This window comes from Hydractinia symbiolongicarpus, chromosome 12 (assembly GCF_029227915.1).
Source record: "Hydractinia symbiolongicarpus strain clone_291-10 chromosome 12, HSymV2.1, whole genome shotgun sequence".
Classification (NCBI taxonomy): domain Eukaryota; kingdom Metazoa; phylum Cnidaria; class Hydrozoa; order Anthoathecata; family Hydractiniidae; genus Hydractinia; species Hydractinia symbiolongicarpus.
The window spans coordinates 15,215,587-15,232,684 of record NC_079886.1 but is presented as its reverse complement, the minus strand read 5'-3'; the positions used below and the strand labels follow the sequence as shown (position 1 = coordinate 15,232,684).

The 17,098-nt window shown below is 33.4% G+C and overlaps 2 protein-coding genes across 2 annotated transcripts; both read left to right on the top strand.

Annotated features, from left to right (window-relative positions):
• Nucleotides 1–1,222: 1,222 nt before the first annotated feature.
• On the top strand, nt 1,223–2,074 carry LOC130622243 (ethylmalonyl-CoA/methylmalonyl-CoA epimerase-like). The gene has a single exon (XM_057437686.1). It carries the CDS (start codon nt 1,253–1,255, stop codon nt 1,757–1,759), a length of 507 nt encoding a protein of 168 aa, XP_057293669.1. The 5' UTR covers nt 1,223–1,252; the 3' UTR covers nt 1,760–2,074.
• Nucleotides 2,075–2,309: 235 nt separating this feature from the next.
• LOC130622237 (cytoplasmic dynein 1 intermediate chain 2-like) lies at nt 2,310–17,098 on the top strand. Its single transcript, XM_057437679.1, has 17 exons — nt 2,310–2,406; nt 2,488–2,620; nt 4,108–4,171; nt 4,251–4,314; nt 5,155–5,218; nt 5,923–6,003; nt 7,941–8,100; nt 8,905–9,004; nt 9,501–9,626; nt 10,902–11,048; nt 11,204–11,317; nt 11,991–12,124; nt 14,471–14,549; nt 14,730–14,795; nt 14,957–15,097; nt 15,306–15,431; nt 16,522–17,098. Exons 1-17 carry the CDS (start codon nt 2,332–2,334, stop codon nt 16,672–16,674), a joined length of 1,827 nt encoding a protein of 608 aa, XP_057293662.1. The 5' UTR covers nt 2,310–2,331; the 3' UTR covers nt 16,675–17,098.

Below are 17,098 nucleotides of genomic sequence, written 5' to 3'. Positions count from 1 at the left end.
TATTTTAATCTTTAAAGGAACATTTCCTTCTTATTTTACAGGGTTTTACGCTCAAACAAAAAGACAGTTTCTTGTCATTTTAGAAGGAAGTTTTATGCTTCGTAGGGAAATTTTCTCGTATTTTTAGGACAAATTACTGCAATATAGAAAGTTTGAAGAGACACATTTGTTAAGGTTGATTTTCATACAGCAGCATTTTGTGCCTAGTCATGAACAAGGTCATAAATGTTAATCTTAACATATTTATTATCATAATAATTCCACTCGCTTGCGCTGGATCAATAAAAAAAATGAACAGAGTCTACTTTTTGTGAGCTACATTTTGCTCTTCAACTTAACAGCCAATCAAAATGTATACTTGAATTATGTAAGAATTTTTAATTAGATTTTTATTTTAAATGGCTAGCAACAACTTGCATGGATTCGTTTTTTGTATTGAAATGCTATCCAAAATCGGATGAAAGCAATGTCAAATAAATAAAACTAAGTATTGAAATGAGCCATTGATAAGCCACATATACATTGTTTCTTCTAGACGTAGAATATGTAAGTTTGTCTGAGTAAAGATCAAAATAATACACGAATCAATGGAATACAAAGCAATAATGTTTTTCTTAGAGGCATTTAGGCATGAGTATGACAAGGACGTTGTTACATGTTTTTCTTATGTATTTTACAATTTTGCAGCAAAGAATATCTTTTATGTACACCACTTATGCTTTGCAACAGCATGTGATTAAAAAAATAGCCAAATAAAGATGGTTTCAGCATATGCGATAAAAGTCACCGCGCTTTCTGCGACTTGGCACAAAATGCTTCTGTATGGAAACAAGGATGCTCTTTAGAAGTAAGTACAGCCAATTTTAAGCTTCACTACGATGTTTTCGCATATATTATGTGAACGAAATACGGTGGCTTTTAGGAAATAAAAGTTATTAAGAAGACATTCGTTGAGACAACCCCCTAGTTTGCTTTTTAGCTCATCTAAAAGCTTTATGTCTCTTAAACATCCACCTAACAATTTTTATATCATTTCTTTCTAAATATTCCTGCTTCACTGTCCTTTTCTAACTACTGTATAATGTAACTCTTCTTACACAGAATATATTCGATAACCCCTGGACCGAATAGGATTAAGCATCAATTGTTTGTAAAAATTTAAATTTCCTGTTCTAGCCTCTGGGTATCTTGGATGCATAAGTACGGAAGGCACTCCTTAACCTTAACATAAGTATCCTTTCGTCTAGAAAGAATGATAAGAAATATGTCATTAACTTGCTTGAGTTTGATATTGAGGCAGTATCGTGGCACAGCTCAGAAGTTTTTTTCAACTACAACAAGCTTACCAAATACTTGGAAACTTGGGAAATTAAATCATGTTGCTATTGCAGTAGCAGATTTGAAGAAGTCAACAAAGATGTATCGTGACGTGTTGGGTGCAAAGGTTAGTGAACCAGAGCCTCAACACAACCATGGTGTGTACACTGTTTTTGTTGAGCTTGGTGATACAAAAATTGAACTTTTATATCCTTTGGGTGATAAGAGTCCTATTGAGAGTTTTTTAAAAAAGAACCCAGCTGGTGGTATACATCACATTTGTCTTAATGTAAGTGATGTGCGAAAAGCAATGAAAACTGCAAAAGAAAATGGCATTCGTGTACTTGACAATGAACCGAAAATTGGAGCTCATGGAAAACCTGTTGTTTTTCTACATCCAAAAGATTGTGGTGGAGTTTTGACTGAATTGGAAGAAGAATAAAGATTATCTATATTCACATGCTGTCTTGAAATTGCATGTTATGTTTAAAAAACTTCTTTTATCTATGCTTTAGAAAAATAAAAAGCATAGGATTTATGATAACAACAAAATTAAAAAAAAAAATAGATTAAAAAACAGAAGAATAGTGGCAAGGTTATACACTTTTTGAAGTGCCTTTAAATTTTTTATTTAATATAATACTAAGTTTCCACTTCTTGTGCAACATATGTAACACCATTATTTTTTAGAATTTTTTCCCATTCTGAATTTGTTTTTGCTATTGTGAAAATAATTTTTGATTTAAAGGATGCAGAAGTTTAACCTATTTTTTCTATTATTATTTTGTATGCACAACGTTTATACGGAATATTCAAACTAGCTGTTGCAAATACTAGGTGTTTTAGGACAGGTATATATAAACGATTTAAACAAATAAGATTTTGGCTATATTATATAAGTAATATTTGTTCCAAACAACTGGATTTCATTTGATCGAGATAGCAAGTCATTTTTGCAATCACTCTATTTTTCTCTCTTCACTTTTATTTAATTATTTAGATTAAAATAAAAAAATGGCAGACAGAAAGGCAGAATTGGAACGGAAAAAAAAAAGATTGGAAGAAATTCGAGCTGCCAGAAGTAAAAAGGTAACTTGCTCTATAGTTCAATTTATAAACTCAAAGTTTTTTTTAAGATCCATTTACTATAATTATGCTCTTCTTTTTAAGACTGGTTCCAGTCCAATTGCCACTAAAATGCCATTGGGTGAAACAGCATCTTCAACATTCAGTGACACTGCCAGTACTACAAATGAAATTGATAACATTTTAAAAGATTTTGATTTACCCTCTACCCCTTCAGGTTAGTTAGATTGTTATGTATTCGTAATGTTTAAGATTTTCATTACCTTAAAGTATGACTTATTATTACCACAAGTTTTTATCGTCATAACATCTTTAAGGCAGGCCTTGCCATGAGCAAATAACCTCTCGAGCAATTAATTGCCTGCGTCAGAGTGTCCACGCGAGCAAAGAACTTTACATTTAGTCTCTCAGGGCATCTTTTTCAGGAGAGGCGTGCGCCTTGGCACACCTAAATCGTTTCAGGCATGTGAATAAAACGTCCGCCACATTTCCAGTTTGGTCGAACATGTCCGTAGCTCGTTTCGAACTTTCGTCGGTTAAAACGTCCGATAGATTTCCGTCTTGGTCAGACACTTTTAGGTCTCAGAATTATTGAATAGTCATGGTCCTTTAAATCCACGAGCAAGCCTATTCATTGCCAACCTGACCATCCTAGCTAATTCACCGACTCCTGACTTAGTTAAAAAAATACGTAGACCTAAATCTCTTTTGCCTGGCCCCTTCGTCGTTGGTACTCAGGTCTTACACAAGAAATCCAGCCATGCGGCTCTTAACTAATGCGGAGGTGAACGCCGACGGAGCAAGGATGACGCAAGTCTTTAAAACTGCACTTACAGGTGGAACAGACAATTTATTATGGATTTAATTGTAGATAATTTCTTCATTTGACGAAACAATTGGAAAACATAGCAGGTCCAAATTTAATGGATTATTTTCTTTATGCCACAACTGTTATTCAAACAATTTTAAAAACGACACCAACGGGTTGTATGAATTTTTTTCCTGTATACATTTTATGTACATGACATGTATACCTTTTAAAAGGAGATTTTATTCATTAGTTTTATTTAAACCACGCGGAGAAAGATTTTTTTCAATTTGAAAACGAAGCATATTTTTTTCCTATTTGCTTGTGATGACCTAAAATATATGTTAAGTTTATGAAAACGACAGTATAGTCATGCATACTATTTCGGACATGTAGAAAAGGAAGTTAAGATGGAGAGAGCGCTACACCAGTAGACGCTCGATCATTGTGTTTGGGGTTCACAATTTAAAACATCCCCCACTTTTTACTGCAAAATGAATGCGCAACAAAGATTAACCTTAATGGCCGTATCGCACGCGTTTTACAAAATGGCGAGTGAACTGTTGCACGATGGGTGGAAAATAATCACACCAAATATCTTTTCAGTTTCAGGTTGAGCGTTCGTGCAGGAATTTCACTTAAAAGGTCAATCAATTCTTAAGAAAAACGTTTACACTTATCTCAAAATGTTAATATTTACGTGAGCAATAGAATGCTCGGGTAACGAGCATTTACGTGAGCACTACGCAAGCGCGAGCAATTGCTTGCGACTCATAGCAAGGCCTGTAAGGCTTTTATGAAAAATCTTATAACTGACAGCATCCATATGGTGGCATTTACAAAGTTTGTATTATTGTATACTTAGGCAGTTTAAGTCATGTTTCTTATAAATTTAGTATCTTCCTATGGTGCATCAGACACTCACTCTGTTGATTCAGACAGTAAGCCAACCTCACCACCGTAAGTTTTTTTATAAAAAAAGAAAAATGTGGTACAATATAGGAGTAATATTCGTAAAAAAATATGTTTATAATTTTAGTCCTGCTCGTAAAGCAGTAAATTTATCAATGTGCACTCGTGAGCCTGTCAATGTCCCACCAAAGGTATGTATTTTTAAAAAGCTAAGACCAGGCATGTACGGCGGTCATAGTTCGACAGAATAAATGCCTTTCATTATTTTGATTTGTTTTATCCTTTTTTAATGAAATAGTTTCTCTCACACGTCAGTCAAGTAGTTAACATACATTATAAAAAACTATAAAAAAGTGGACTAAAAACACAGGCTGTAATGCAGAACATATTAGTGACAAGGTGCTGCCATTTTTAAAAATGTATACCCGTACTACCGATGAACTGCTAGTTATGTCTATCCCAAGTCGACCCAGCCACGTAAAGCATTAGAGTCACACATATGTGGCTTATTGTTGTGTGATAAAATATGTTAACTAGGTTTGCAACAGTCTGAAGTTGAAAATCAGCTTGTTGAAGATAGCACAAAAAGAAAGAATAAAGTTGGCCAGGATGAAATGCATTTTAGCTGAACTGAACAAACTGAATAAAAAACTTTAGCTTTCTAGCTAGCTAACTCCTGATCACAATTTACTTTGATAGCCAAAATCTCTTGAAATTGGTTTGTTTACCATTTATGCCCCAAAACATAGTAACATATAAAAAAAACAAATATATTTCAAATACACAGCTACACAGATTTCCTGGACAGAAAGGACTACCACAATACGATTCTGTGTTTTGATTTTTAGAAGAGACTTGGTATACTTTGGTTTACGAAAATGTGTCCCTAGGAATTTCAAAAAGCTGGGCAAGGGTTTTTACTGTGACTATAGTAAAAAACCCAGACAAGGAGTATTATAATTCAGATAACTCTGCACTGTTATCAGAATGATCTCTCTTAAGCGTGAGATTTTTCTTTTTTTTATGTGTAGGAGTTGGTGCACTACGAGAAACAAACACAGACAATTGCAGTAGAAATAAAATCTGAAGAACCTGGTGCGTTTTCATTTCATTTTCATTCACAGTTTTTAAAATGTTGCATTTGAGCTTGTAACATTTACTCTACAATCTTTGCAATAATATTTGTCATCCGTCTGTGCAAAATGGCGTGCTGTAGATTTTTTTCGACTCCTGCAGAGTAATTCAGTAGCAGGCTAACAAAGATTCATAAGAAATATTCACTACTAATGGGGGAAATGTCTACAATGGCCAAATTAACATGGATCTTCACAGGGGCTAACAACTAGCATAATAATAATGTTTAATGACATACATAAAAAAAATTAGTTTAACCTGTTTGACTCAAATTGAAGGGTTTTTGTTAAGGGATATTATTCTCGAAAAAGGCAATGATATTGCTGTTGTAAACTACTTCTTTCTAACTACTATTCTTATGCCCGGATTATTTTACGTGAAAAATAAAAAATGTTTTGTGGTAATCAGTTGAAAATATTTTGTGGTAAAAAGTTTATTTTCACATTAAAAATATTTTGTTTCGCATTGGCAACAATGAAAAATTCAAAGTTTTACAGTTGTTAATTTTTTGAAAACTTATTTTCTAATATTCAGCATTAATCATGGAAATTGCTACTGTGAATTTATTTGCACTGTAAGCATAAGAAAGACCTCAAAAATTAAGCACTTTCGACACAGTTAACAGATACTATGTCCAGCTAATGAATTTAGTTTTGTTTTTCCAGAACTTCCAGTAGTCAAAAGGGTTGAAGAAACAAAGGAGCCAAACATACAAGAAGAAAAAGACAAGAAGAAAGAAGAAAGTGGTGATTTCTTTTTTTAAAAAAATTATCTGAAGATTAATTTTGTCAGGGTGGCCACACCTAAAATTTAGACCATTGTTTATCTACAAACATTGATGGACATGTTCAAAAAATATAGGCAAGATTTCACCTGATTGTGAACATTGAATATCATGTTATCTTTTTATCCATAGAGTTTTCCTATCAGAGCTTGGCAGACTTTTTTTAAGTCTATGATGAATTAGGAAAGACATCTTTTATTTTGTTGAAATTCCTATGTTCCTAACTTATAAAAAATAAAAATGTGAGAAAAAGTACCAAACCAAACAACATCATCATCATCATTCTCGGCTTTAGTCCGTTTTCCATGCTAGCATGGGTTGGACGGGGTATATTAATGACCCTCTTCCAATCTAATCTAGACTGTGTTAGATCTAAACTCAACTTCCTCTGTATCAAGTCTGTCCTTATAAACTCCTGCCAAGTCTTTCTCTGTCTGCCTCTGGGCTTTGCCCCAGGAACTATCAAGTCTCTACACATACAACCTACCTTTTACCTCAATTGACAGGACTCTGCTAGTCAACAAAGGAAGTAACTCTCTGAACTTTTTCCAAGCAGAACCTATCCTGCAAGTAACACTTCTTCCAACACCCCCTTCACTGCCCAACATATCACCTATGTAACAGAAGTTTTCAACTATCTCTAACGAGCCACTGTTGTACATCCTTAAAGCTGGAAATACTTCATTCTCTATAATCTCACCTTTGCAACGCTTGCATACAAACTGTATGTCAGCTCTTAACCTTCCACTAATACTACTGAACTTCTTATGTACCCAATGCTTGCAAGTCTGACAAAAAATTGAGTTACTACCAACCCTTTTCCTGCAAACTCAACGAAGTGATTTAAAAGTAACAAATGTAAACCATATTCAAAATAGACTTCTGTGAATGGAATATTTTTACTGATATATGTAACATATGTAGCTATATGTAACATTACAAGCAGTTATAAAAAAAATTTGAGAAGGTTGGACCTGATTGTAGGCATTTTTGTGACAATTTATCAAATAATCGCTGCAAAACAGGGTCTATTCAAATTCATGATAAAAACAGAATGTACAAGAATTTATCTACTTGAACTTTCCAAATTTAAACTTATTTCACCAGAGAAACGGTAAATAAATAACAAAACATTGAACATCCTTAATCTCCAAATTATGAAGAATATTTCAGATATTTAGATCGCATTACCTTTGATAAGGCGACTCAAATTTAATTAGTTGTTCTACTGGCGAAGTCTATAGTAGCTTACGGTCGGTCGGTCGGCAAAATAAAAATAATTTTATCGAGAACGTATGGTTGAAACAACAACAGAAATAATAAAAATAACAACGGAGGAGGGTGTTACGACAACCGTTTTTTTAATTTGTTTTTTTCCTTTTTTTCTTTAAAACTTTTTTGCTTGATATTATTATTTTTTTGTTTTTGTGAAAATTAGGGTCGGTCGGGCGCGTAGAACAACTAATTAAATTGGAGTCGCTTAATATATCTTTTTTAAATGGAACACGATAATAATTCTGAAAGACTTCAAACATCATTTAATTTTACACTTTTATCAAAATTTAGCAAAATTAAAGAATGAGAATGCCTAAGTAAGTCACAAACCATTGTTAAAATTGTGACAAGTGTGTTATAACAGAAAGAAATATGGATTCATAGTCTGAAATTAACCCTTAGTAACTAAGTATGTTGAAAATTTTGTTTCGAATTTTAAAAGCTTAATAAAAATAAACATAAATGTAAACATATTTCTAATTTAATAAAAAACTGGAAATATGTTTTAACATTCACAGAAGGAGTTTTGGGATTATCTATTGTTGACACAACCACACCAAATTGTACAATGCTATCTTTTATGTTGTAGTAGTATTTGTTCCATGGTCATTACTTTTGCTTTAGCTCCGAAAATGGTGGAACTTAGTGAAGAGGCTCGTAATAAAATTATACACTCCCAAGATTTTGTCCACTTTTTCGATCATGCTGCCCGTATTATTGAGAAAGCAATTTACGAGGAAGACTTCGCATTCGATTATGGTGCTGCCACTGATGAAGGAGAAGGGTTAGTTATTATTTTGATCATATTTTTTGTAATATTTTAAATGGACATGCAATGTAATTGGTTCCAGGGCACAGAGGGACATGATCTTAAACCAAACTATTTAGATTATGCGCAGTATAAAAAAAAAATATTAAAGCTTTTTTATTAAAAATTAAAACTAAATATGTGTGTGAAGAAATTACCTAACTTCTTATGAAATATTTTTTTAATCAAAAAATGATTTGTTAATTTTATTAGAAAGCCAGGAAAAATAATAATGCCAATGTTATTTGACACTTTCCTATGCACTCGTTTATAACAAAGAAAATACCTTCATTGTGGTTTAAAACTGTGACAACAAACTTTTATTGACAATCAATAATTTTCCCTAAATTTATAATAACGCACAACTCACAAAATATTTTAATCAAATTTTATCACATGATTTGGTCCAAGCCTATTAAAAATGTGTTTTATAAAAGGATGGCCAATTTACAGACACACAAACACAGAAAATAGTATTAATTATACCGTATAATAAATTTTGTAGTATAAATCACCAAACAACACTTGCAAATATCACTAGGCAAGTAGATAGGATATAATTGATGCTTGTTTTATATGTAACTACATCTGGCTTAATATGGCCTTTGATATTTTGCTGCAAATTTAATTCTGTACTTGCAATTCGTTGTGGTTGTCATAGCAAGTTCGGCTCGAAACAGGTTAATGTCGTTTTCTTTACATCTCATTTCAGTGCTTAAATCCTTGTGGGAAATTTTTCTGGTTTTATTTTTGATATAGTATATATTTTATTTGTTTTAGAGATTCGCTGACTGCAAAAAAATTAGCATTAAATCGCAAGTTTTGTGATGAAAGATGGTCCAAGCACAGATGTGTAACATGCATGGATTGGTCTGTTCAGGTGAAATTGTGCTGTTTGTTAAAAAATGTATCACTCAAGCAAGCTGCTTGGGCGAAGTCCTTAAATCACATCTTATTATAATGTTCATGCGTAAATAAATGCCACTCACGCTTGATTAAAGGGCGATATTAAAACCTCATAGTTTAACACTCACTGCATTCGAATAGACTGTCATTGATGCATTAGATGAATGTTATATTTGCGTTATATTAAAAGTGTGTTTTAAATAAATCTTCCTTATTATTCATTCAAATTGTTTTTTAGCCATTAGAGCTTATATGATGATCATATCAATGTTTATATTTAGGCATAAATAAACTAATGCTAAGGCTCAACTCAACGGTGGCTGCATAATATAAACCTGTCAGCAACAATTGCCTATTGGCACTGTTTTAGCTTTTTTCATTTGTTAGCAATTTGTTGACTTTGCTCATTTGTGGTATCGATGTATGTATTCGTGCATCTGTATCAAAGGTTCTGAATACGTTATTTTTAGCATTCAGAACTTTTAGTCGCTTCTTACAATCAAAATGAAGACTCTCCACAAGATCCAGATGGGATTGCTTTGATTTGGAATATGAAGTATCATAAGCATACGCCAGAGTACATCTTTCATAATCAGGTAAGTGAACTGACTTGTGTAACTATCAATGGTTTGTGGGATAGAAGGTATTCCAAATATCTCCACACGATCAAATTTTTTAAAGAAAATTTTAAACTTTTTTAGGTAGATAAATCTTTTGTAATACGTAGTTCCATCATCATCATCATCATTCTCGGCTTAATGTGCGTTTTCCATGCTAGTATGGGTTGGACGGGGTATATTAATGACCCTCTTCCAATCTGATCTAGACTGTGTTAGATCTAAACTCAACTTCCTTTGTATCAAGTCTGTCCTTATAACCTCCTGCCAAGTCTTTCTCGGTCTGCCTCTGGGCTTTGCCCCAGGAACTATCAAGTCTCTACACTATCCTACCCCATTATCCCCCTCCATTCTTTCCAAGTGCCCCAGCCAATTCAATCTTCTTATCTGGATAACATCTTTAATTCTATGGATACTTAGCCTGTTTCTTAGCTCATCTGAACTCTTTCTGTCTCTCAGACTGGTGTTACACATCCACCTAACCATTCTCATATCATTCCTTTCTAAATGGTCAAGATCTTCCTGCTTCACTGCCCATGTCTCAATACTGTACAACATAACACTTCTTACACAGGCCTCATGCAACCTACCTTTTAACTCAATTGACAAGACTCTGCTAGTCAACAAAGGAAGTAACTCTCTGAACTTTTTCCAAGCAGAACCTATCCTGCAAGTAACACTTCTTCCAACACCCCCTTCACTGCCCAACATATCACCTAAGTAACAGAAGTTCTCAACTATCTCTAACAAGCCACTGTTGTGCATAATTGAAGCTGGAAATACTTCATTTTCTATAATCTCACCTTTGCAACGCTTGCATACAAACTGAATGTCAGCTCTTAACCTTCCACCAATACAATATGGATAACTAGGTCACAAATTTAAAATTTGATGCACGACGCAAGCCACTGTGTCGCTGAAATAATCATTTTCAAATCTAATCACCTTCTGTATATTTTCAAAAAAACATTCTCTCCATCTCTATTGTTTATAGCATTGTAGTGAGGAATATTCTTAATTTAAGTCATAGTGTCCCTTTTTTCCACATCATCATACTATATTCTGTATTTATACATTCGGTCATTGATCAATTATCGATCATCACCTTTTTCATGCCTTGTTTCTGATATACTGTTAAATTTTAAATTACATATTTTGCATGTTTTGTGGCAATACACCCTGCATATGAACATATAAATGATCTATAGATTCCCAAGTACATTGTTGTAAATATAGTTTCCTTTGTTATTTTAGTCGCCAATTATGTCTGTTTGTTTCGCCCAATTTCATCCAAATCTTTTGGTGGGTGGTTCATACTCTGGTCAAATTGTTCTGTGGGATAACAGAAGTCGAAAACGAACTCCCGTCCAAAAGACACCACTGTCGGCTGCTGCTCATACAGTAAGATTACTTCATGTTATAAAGAGGTAGAATAAATTATGATATAATATTTCACTGATTATTTACTGGTTTTGGTAATTTGTAAATACTTTTAATTAGCTGAGTGTTATCTTCTCAATCTTTGTGTTGAGAGAATACAAACATTTTTTTTTTAGCATCCTGTCTACTGCGTTGAAGTTGTGGGCACGCAAAACGCACACAATTTAATCAGCTTCTCAACTGATGGTAAAATGTGTTCATGGAGTTTAGATATGTTGTCTCAACCGCAAGTTAGTACACAAAAATACCATGAGTTCGCAAGTGTTTAATAATATTTTTCTTTATCAAATTACTGTAAAAACATTTTACCAGTCTCATGGAAAAATCTGGAAAAAACAAAAAGTAAGATTTTAATGGAAATAGTCCATGCACTAACGTATATTATGGCTAATTTACATTTCTTGTGACTACGGATAAAGAAATTTGTCCTGAAAAACCCTGGAAAAAAGAAATTTTTCCTGGAAAATCCTTGAGAACCCTGGATTTTTGACAAAAATTTAAAAATATCTTAGAATTATCCTGGAAACTATTGATGTTGCTTGTAACTGTTGCAAATCGAGATCTCCAAATCTTTTCAAATCGTTACGAAAAAAGTATGGCGTGGTTAGCTGTTTTGTCCTGGAATCTTAACAATTTCCTCCCGAAAAAAAAATTGCCTTAAAATATCCTGATATCTAGAATTAAATATTTTTATGGTCATCATGTTTTATGACTTTGTGTTACTTGTGTTTATTCTTGCTTATCCGCGTGATCTATTGTTCTGCCTTGACAATATAATTTAATTTAGACCTGCATTACCACATGTTTATTACGAGAACGGGAATACTTAACATTTTTTTCCTTTTTTGGAAAACGATACTGATTGTAACGAAAGTTTGAGGGAAAAAGTAATTTTTGTTGTAGGACGTGATGGATTTACAGCACACTCATTCAAAAGCGGTGTCTGTAACAAGTGCTTCCTTTCTACCTGGTGACGTCAATAATTTTGTTGTTGGAAGCGAAGATGGATCTGTGTACTCAGCCTTACGTCATGGAAGGTATGCGAAAATGTTTTAGAAACCTAATAAATCAAACTTTGTTCAAAAGACATCCTGTAAAAACAAATGCGAGGAAACTCTAAGAGCAACACGTAAAATACGAATTGTTCAACAGTTGTTTTCGTGATATTCTCGACAAGCAGCTATTTGGCACGAATTGTTCAACAGTTGAAGTTTTATAAGTCTCTAATAAAAAACCCTGTCAAGTGAAAGATCTAAATAATGGGCCTATTTCCATACCCATTTTCGTTCCGCGGAATATACATACCAAAATACCGAATAACATGAAAACGAGACAAACAAATAAAATTTGAAGCTGTTTACCAAAATGGGTGATTTTGCTGGATAGCTGACAGTGGTTTTAAAATAGTAATTGACCTTGTGGGTGTCTTACCCCGTTTAGTTTTGGAACTATTTATAACTCACATTTTACACATTTGTGATTTCAGAATTGGAATACTAATTTGAGTTAGTGAGGCAAGTTAGACTTAAACTTTCTTTGGAATGTTCTTGCTTATTTGTATCACATTTTAAGCCTTTATTGTAGATTGTATTCGGTAAAAAAGAATATTTAAAATTCCAAAATATAAGGTTGTCAAAAGGGATGATATCCTAATTCTTGAACTTTATATTCAGAGAGTTACCATCTTGGTGTTTTTTCAGGCTAATAAAATTTTCCAGTTATTTCGCTCGGTTAAAAACAAATTTTTCCTTGAGAGGATCAATGTGAATTTTTTTGTGAGGTCGAAAATAAAATTCTTGGTTTTATATTTTCACAAATCAACACTATGGAAGAATGTGAATAAACAATTTGAACAATTCTGCTGATTAATTTTCAAGATTTTATGTATATATATAAGCTAGAAAACAAAATACATCAGGACCTGGTTTTTAAGAACATTGAGACTGAGAAATGAAGCACATTTGCAGGTGAAATTCAGACATTCTTATAAGAAAAAAGTTGTATATTATTTATTTATTTATTTTTTTTTTATTTGTGGATAAAAACCTAAAAAAAGACCTTATTTTTTCTGTATATAGAGATTCATGATATATAAGCTGAATCCGTATTACTTACAAAATGTAAGTATTTAGGTTAACCTTCACAATGCTTGATACAAATGGACGATTATTGACAGTTGGTAAGAGAGAGAGAGAGAGTAGTGACGGAGGAAGTGTGGCAGTTACATAATCACAACAGCCAATAGTTTGAAAATATTAATTTTAAATATCATTTTACGCAACAAATGTTGAAAAAATTCTTTGTTGAATACTCATGAAGCTATAGCTACAACCCTAGAAAAATACTTGTGAAAATGTTAATAGGAAAATCCAGCCTCCTCATTATTCTTGATGTTAAAATCTCTTTACTGTCCTCTCCCCCTTCCCCCAAAGTCAATGTTGCTTATCTCTAGTACTTCAGGTTTCTTGAGTACTTCTGTTAGCGTTAGCCAAACATATTTAATATTCAACATTGATTTGGGGGGAATGGAGAGTTCAAAATAAAATTCACAATATGTTTTTTCCAGGGTTGGAGCTAGCTTAGCTAGCTACTTGCTGTTTTGCCTAGTAGTTTGCTGGCTGCTGGCTCTGGTAGCCAAGCTATTTTTTTTTTGAACTGATCAGAGTAATATGAAGTGCCACTGAGCGTTGTAAACTGTATATTAAGTTTCAATTCTAAATTTACTAGGAAACAGTAAAAAACATGTATTTACATCACTCTAAAAACGTGGCTAGGTTAGGTTTTGCCCTAACATATATACCAAAAGTTACGCTCCATTTTTGCGACTGTACCACTAACAATACTCTCTTTATAACTGTGTTAACTACGATTTTGTGAAACTGCCAGATAAAAGCTGTAAAAGTGAACATTTTGTTGATACATTCTTTAAACTTGCATGTAAACATCTAACATCCCAAAATTTGCTCATAACTAATCTCGTTTTCATGTTATTCTGCATTTTCGCATGCATATTTCGCGGAACTAATTGAATATGAAAACAGGTCTATTGCCAGGAACGTTAAATATGCGAATTTGTTTATTGGCTGACTGATGACGCAATGGAATCCGCGGTTGAGTTCAAAATAACAAGGATGGTTTGTGACAAAAAAACACATTCCTCATAAATGGGTGATGGAATTTTTTTCGTGTAAAAACATTGCGCGCTCTGTCATCGGTCTGAAATAAATGACACCGTTATTGACACTGTCAAGTCAATATTTTTAATTCCGTAATTATTGAAAGCTAAAGTCAGGTACTTCCGTATGCTGTGACATGAGAAATTTAGGAACTTCACTACAATTGTTAAAAAAAGGTCTCTGTTCACCACTCTCCTTTATTTTCAGTAAAGCTGGTATTGCTGAACAATTTGAAGGTCACCATGGTCCAGTTACAGCAATCGATTATAACGCTGTTCCTGGAGCGGTAGGATCTCTTTCTTTTCTAGTCTTTAAAATTTTAAAATGTTTAAATAGGTCTTTATGAGGGACACTTAAACAAATACTGTACCTGGAATCCTTTCTTTTTGTATATAAAAGATTCGCAAAATATGCGCATGTTTCCTCTTTAAATATACCAATTAAAATAATTTTTATCTCTTTCTAGATCGATTTTTCCCACCTTTTTTTAACCAGCTCATTTGATTGGACGATCAAGTTGTGGAGTAACAAAGTAAGTTCTTATATTTTACATACTGTGTCTATTACGCTTCTAAAAGTTCAAAAGGAGATACAAAAAAACATGCAACATCGTGTTTAAAATCTCTAAACTTACGTCTTATTGTTCAAGCTAATTTCCACTAATCCAATTTGAATCTTCCAATAACTCTTTAGAGTTCAAAAGTGCTGTATTCATTTGAAGACAATGGCGATTACGTGTACGATGTTCAGTGGTCGCCTATTCATCCTGCTCTCTTCGCATCTGTTGATGGCATGGGAAAGTTGGATTTATGGAATCTCAACCATGACACTGAGGTAATGCAACTGTTGTTGTGTAATATTCTGAACAACTTTCATTATATAGAGTTTGTACATGTTTTTTGCACATGAACGAACTTTCGAAAAAGAAAAAGGATATTGGAAGAGGGAGAGGGATAGGGAAACTGGCTAGGAACCAAAATATTTCTTCACTTTATGGATATTTGTTTTCGCTATACGTAAAATGATATCCGATTTCCCTTAGGTCCCAACCACAAGCGTTACTGTTGAACCGTTAGCAGCTATTAACCGCGTCAAATGGGCAGGATCTGGGCACCAGCTAGCTGCGGGTGATGATGACGGATGCATATACATCTATGATGTCGGCGAGGTTTGTTGATTGTCTTATACATCAAGGCGTCACATTTTTGCGGAAGAAAAGATTGAGGAATTATAAAATGCGTTAGAATGTAGAAATTAAGAAGAAATCTAACTAGTTTTAAACAAGTTCCGATTAACTAAATTTGCATGTGTACAAAGATTTTCTCCCATATTCTCTCCTAGACTAGACTAACTTTTACCGTGTCCAATATTTATAGTTCTGTTAGTATAAGCCATGCCCCGAAAATACTTAAACACCAAATGTTTAGAAGAACTGCATGAAACACAAGTTGCACACTACGTACCTCTAGCTAACTGACAGTCGCCCAATTAAGAGACAAAACTGCTAACGTTCTATGTTAACCGGATGTTACTATATTTGGCTAGTGTTTCATGATATATACAGCAATATACTTTAGCAAAGGTAGTTACTGCAAAGATAGTTATCCATTAGAAAAAATCTTTTTGTGCTCATCGCCAAAAAAGAGGTTTCCAGAGGAATATTCTTTGAAAAAAAAGTGAAATGAATAGAGTGGTGCGCTGTATCTTGACGTATGTCAAGCTTCGTAAAATACGTTTTAATCAAACGTAAACTTTCATAAAACATAATATGCAGTACAATCATAAATAAAAGAGATGTCCTCTGTACCTGCTGCTGCTGGGAATTGATATGGAACAAAGATATACTCTTGTTACATCGCAAACTTTGTGTACGAAAAATCAAAATATTTGATTGCATTTTTCTGATTAACACTTCACGGTTAAAACTTATATTAACAGAACTGATTTTCTGAGCGACTCCAACTTTTGTACAAGATCTATATGTTTAATGTTTTAAACGATGTGGGAATAACTCAGTATTAATATATTGTCTGTGTCTTCTTGGTTTATGAGTTCGAAGCCACTTGTCAAACGGTAATTCCGCTTTTTATCTTTCAAGGATTTTGCGCATTAATTTCTTCCCTCGATGCTGAATAACTTTTTCAAGTGTAAACTTTTTCGCGCCAAAAACTCATTACAAAATGTACAAGAGTAATTTTAGCGAACAAAAGATTCCTCTGATGTTTTTTAAGTTAAGAAATTTCTAATTTTCTATATAGCAACTTGCTGTTCCTCGACCTGAAGAATGGAATCGACTGGTAGGTACGCTGCAAGAGCTACAAGCTAACGCTATCACTGTCGGTGAATCCGAGAGGTCGTTGTCACCCACATCCAGCTTAACTTCTAATTTAATCTCGCCCTCAAGAACATAGAAATTGCTAAAGTTACATATAATTGCCAATTTGGTGGCGGATAAATTATTTATTTAAAACCCATGAGTAGAATTTTGCAGAAACTGTTTGTGCCAAGTAAAGTACCATACCTGAAAAGCGCTCCAAATTTCTTGGTTTGAACAACAACATGGTATGATCAATAATTGTAAACGTGTCACGCACGATTTTTTAGCATTGTTTTATTTACGTGCAAATTAATATTTTCCAGTGGTATGTAGCATTATTCATATTTGTATGATTTTTTTTCTCGCTTGTCGTCTTGAACAGGAGAAAAAAATATATTGCCCGAGTTATCACAAAAATTTAATAATTTTGACTTGAATATCTTACTTTTTATTTTGTGAATTAAATAGTCCAGTTGTTTATTAAAATTGATGTATTACTACCGTGACAACTTTTCACA

Coding starts and splice junctions, on each gene's coding strand:
- LOC130622237 (XM_057437679.1), top strand. CDS start 2,332: ATGGCAGACAGAAAGGCAGAATTGGAACGGAAAAAAAAAAGATTGGAA. Junction 4,172..4,250: donor AGTAAGCCAACCTCACCACC/GTAAGTTTTTTT, acceptor TTATAATTTTAG/TCCTGCTCGTAAAGCAGTAA. Junction 14,550..14,729: donor ATAACGCTGTTCCTGGAGCG/GTAGGATCTCTT, acceptor ATCTCTTTCTAG/ATCGATTTTTCCCACCTTTT.
- LOC130622243 (XM_057437686.1), top strand. CDS start 1,253: ATGATAAGAAATATGTCATTAACTTGCTTGAGTTTGATATTGAGGCAG.